The following is a 3,034-nucleotide window of genomic DNA, read 5'->3' as shown; positions in this document are numbered from 1 at the left end:
CACGTTACCATCCCTAGGTCTCCCTCCAGGAAGACCCCTCTGCCCTCGCATGCCCTAGAATTACTGTTGTCAGCCGTACCTGGGTCAACGTAGAGCCTCTGCAGGTCAAGAGCTAGCTTGGAGACATCAAATCGTTTGATCAAAGTCAGCTGCAGAGTGAGAGATGGAGAGAGCCGCTCTGAGGCTGTGGTGGTGGCAGGGAAATCGGGGGCAAGGGGGACGGGGGTCTGGAGGAAGGAGAGGTGGGTCTGAGCATTGGCACACAACGTGCCTTGCATCTGCATTACCTTTAGCTGCTCCATTTCTTCTGGCTTCAACTTATACCGCACAGAGTAGGGAACAGCGGAGGGCCTGACAAAGACAGGTATCTACAGCAAGAAGAGGTGGGGTAAGCACCAGGAACTCTAGTTCCAAAGAAGAAAACCAGCCCCTGGCCTGTACTCCTTCCTCAGGATGAGGTACACGTAACGCCCTCGACACACACCTCTTGGCTCTCCTCGTCACGAATCTTGTAGCTGACATCCATCAATGCAGAGGCAGTGCTAGCTTCCTGGACAAAGAATCGAGCCTCATTTTTCACAAAGTGGAACTGCAGGGATTGAAAGCAACAGCAATAGTTTCAGAAGCCAGCAGACCCTGCTGACCCTGGTCTCTCTCTCCCCCTTCCCTGTGCCCACGCGTCTGGCTTCGGCATCCTGTCTTACGTCCACTGGAGTGAAGGGGACACTGCATTGTCTCTGGATTGAGCTCATTAGCCATGTCCTGTCATACTTTATCCCATGAGGAATCTAAGGATGAAAAGAAGCGATGGGAGAGAGGACAGACAACAGGGAATTTAGGCTGGAGGACGAACCTTTTCCTGTTCTTTTCTGGCCTTCTACTGAGCTTGAAAGGGCTTGTAAAGAAGGGACCACTGGCATGATTTCTTATGGGTGTGCATAATACGGATTTCCTAAATACTCTTTCTCTCCAGTCAAACTCTCTTCCACATAATCAAGGTGTCAGTGATGATCTTCCTTTTATAAATTTCCAGGAGATCCTACCCGGTGCAGACACTGCTTGCCCCTCAGACAAGGTCTCCAGAGGCTCGGCCCTCCATCTCCCACACTCAGCTTGCCAAGCTGAGACCTCCAATGTGGAGTTGCTCCATATCCTTGGCTGACCAGGGCTGCCACCTTTGGCAAAGGGGCACTGTCACAGATAGTCTAGGCTCCCATGGGTGAAGGTCACCAAGAAGGGTGGCAGGGTGTTCACACTGACCTTACATAGGTGGACTGGTCTGGGAAGGTGTCACACAACGGGTTCTCTTGCAGCCACAGCTCCTCAAGCTTCAGCCCTCGCATCTTGCTCAACTCCCGCATAGACGTCAGCTGAGAAATATGGGGTGGAAGTGGGAAAAGGAATCCCAGGGGAAGAGGGACATCCGGATCCCTGCACCCCCAGACCCCTCCCTCCCACACAGGTACCTTCACCTGCCTCCTGTCATCACTCTGATGGCCACTAACATGCCCCCCCCAACTCTCAACCCAACTTTGACCTGGCTCCCTCTTCTCACCTCATTTTTGGAGAGGTTCAGGATCTTGACCGTGGGGGCCATCTGTATAATGTCAGACAGGCCATCCAGCTGGTACAGTTTGTTGGTGCTCAAGTTCAAGGACAACAGCTTTGGGGCAAGAAGAGGTAGAGTGAAGGTTACTATCTAGGACCTTGGAGACAAATCTGCCCTCCTCCCCATCTCTTCCACCCCCTACCCTAATACCAGCACTGGGCCTACAGCCTCACCTCAGGGAAATACTTTTCGATGACCTGCAGGGTGGCAGTCATGCAGCTTCTTCGATTCAGAATTATATCAATATCATAGCCCACCAAGTCTTCAGGAAGGAGAGGGGAGGGAATCAGATGGCTGAGTGGGGTGTGGGGCCAGCACCAGCCCCTCCCCACGTTACCATCCCTAGGTCTCCCTCCAGGAAGACCCCTCTGCCCTCGCATGCCCTAGAATTACTGTTGTCAGCCGTACCTGGGTCAACGTAGAGCCTCTGCAGGTCAAGAGCTAGCTTGGAGACATCAAATCGTTTGATCAAAGTCAGCTGCAGAGTGAGAGATGGAGAGAGCCGCTCTGAGGCTGTGGTGGTGGCAGGGAAATCGGGGGCGAGGGGGACGGGGGTCTGGAGGAAGGAGAGGTGGGTCTGAGCATTGGCACACAACGTGCCTTGCATCTGCATTACCTTTAGCTGCTCCATTTCTTCTGGCTTCAACTTATACCGCACAGAGTAGGGAACAGCGGAGGGCCTGACAAAGACAGGTATCTACAGCAAGAAGAGGTGGGGTAAGCACCAGGAACTCTAGTTCCAAAGAAGAAAACCAGCCCCTGGCCTGTACTCCTTCCTCAGGATGAGGTACACGTAACGCCCTCGACACACACCTCTTGGCTCTCCTCGTCACGAATCTTGTAGCTGACATCCATCAATGCAGAGGCAGTGCTAGCTTCCTGGACAAAGAATCGAGCCTCATTTTTCACAAAGTGGAACTGCAGGGATTGAAAGCAACAGCAATAGTTTCAGAAGCCAGCAGACCCTGCTGAACCAGGTCTCTCTCTCCCCCTTCCCTGTGCCCACGCGTCTGGCTTCGGCATCCTGTCTTACGTCCACTGGAGTGAAGGGGACACTGCATTGTCTCTGGATTGAGCTCATTAGCCATGTCCTGTCATACTTTATCCCATGTATTCCATCATGGCCAGGGAACACACTCTGGGAGATTTGAAATCATTTTTTTAATTTTAATTTTTTTAAAATAAATTTATTTCTTTATTTATGGCCGCATTGGGTCTTTGTTGCTGCACACGGGCTTTCTCTACTTGCGGCTAGCAGGGGCTACTCTTCGCTGAGGTGCACGGGCTTCTTGTTGTGGCGGCTTATCTTATTGCGGAGCACGGGCTCTAGGCATGCGGGCTTCAGTAGTTGTGGCACGCGGGCTCTAGAGCGCAGGATCAATAGTTGAGGCGCACGGGCTTAGCTGCTCCGCGGCATGTGGGATC

General features: G+C 52.7%; 2 protein-coding genes across 2 annotated transcripts; both read right to left on the bottom strand.

Annotated features, from left to right (window-relative positions):
• Window positions 1–79: 79 nt before the first annotated feature.
• On the bottom strand, window positions 80–1,150 carry LOC112409003 (nuclear RNA export factor 5-like; the record flags this gene model as incomplete). The annotated part of the gene is made up of 5 exons (XM_024758865.1): window positions 1,118–1,150; window positions 705–788; window positions 479–589; window positions 288–368; window positions 80–149 (listed from the first exon to the last, which is right to left on the bottom strand). Coding segments are annotated over exons 1-5 (379 nt in total), but the record flags the coding sequence as incomplete, so codon positions are not given.
• Window positions 1,151–1,250: 100 nt separating this feature from the next.
• On the bottom strand, window positions 1,251–2,747 carry LOC112409002 (nuclear RNA export factor 5-like; the record flags this gene model as incomplete). The annotated part of the gene is made up of 7 exons (XM_024758864.1): window positions 1,251–1,370; window positions 1,556–1,663; window positions 1,783–1,871; window positions 2,018–2,087; window positions 2,226–2,306; window positions 2,423–2,527; window positions 2,643–2,747. Coding segments are annotated over 7 exons (678 nt in total), but the record flags the coding sequence as incomplete, so codon positions are not given.
• Between the last annotated feature and the right edge of the window lie 287 nt (window positions 2,748–3,034).

This window comes from Neophocaena asiaeorientalis, unplaced genomic scaffold, assembly GCF_003031525.2.
Source record: "Neophocaena asiaeorientalis asiaeorientalis breed wild unplaced genomic scaffold, Neophocaena_asiaeorientalis_V1.1 scaffold3188, whole genome shotgun sequence".
NCBI lineage: Eukaryota > Metazoa > Chordata > Mammalia > Artiodactyla > Phocoenidae > Neophocaena > Neophocaena asiaeorientalis.
The sequence above is the reverse complement of the archived record's forward strand: the minus strand, read 5'-3'. Positions and strand labels throughout refer to the sequence as shown.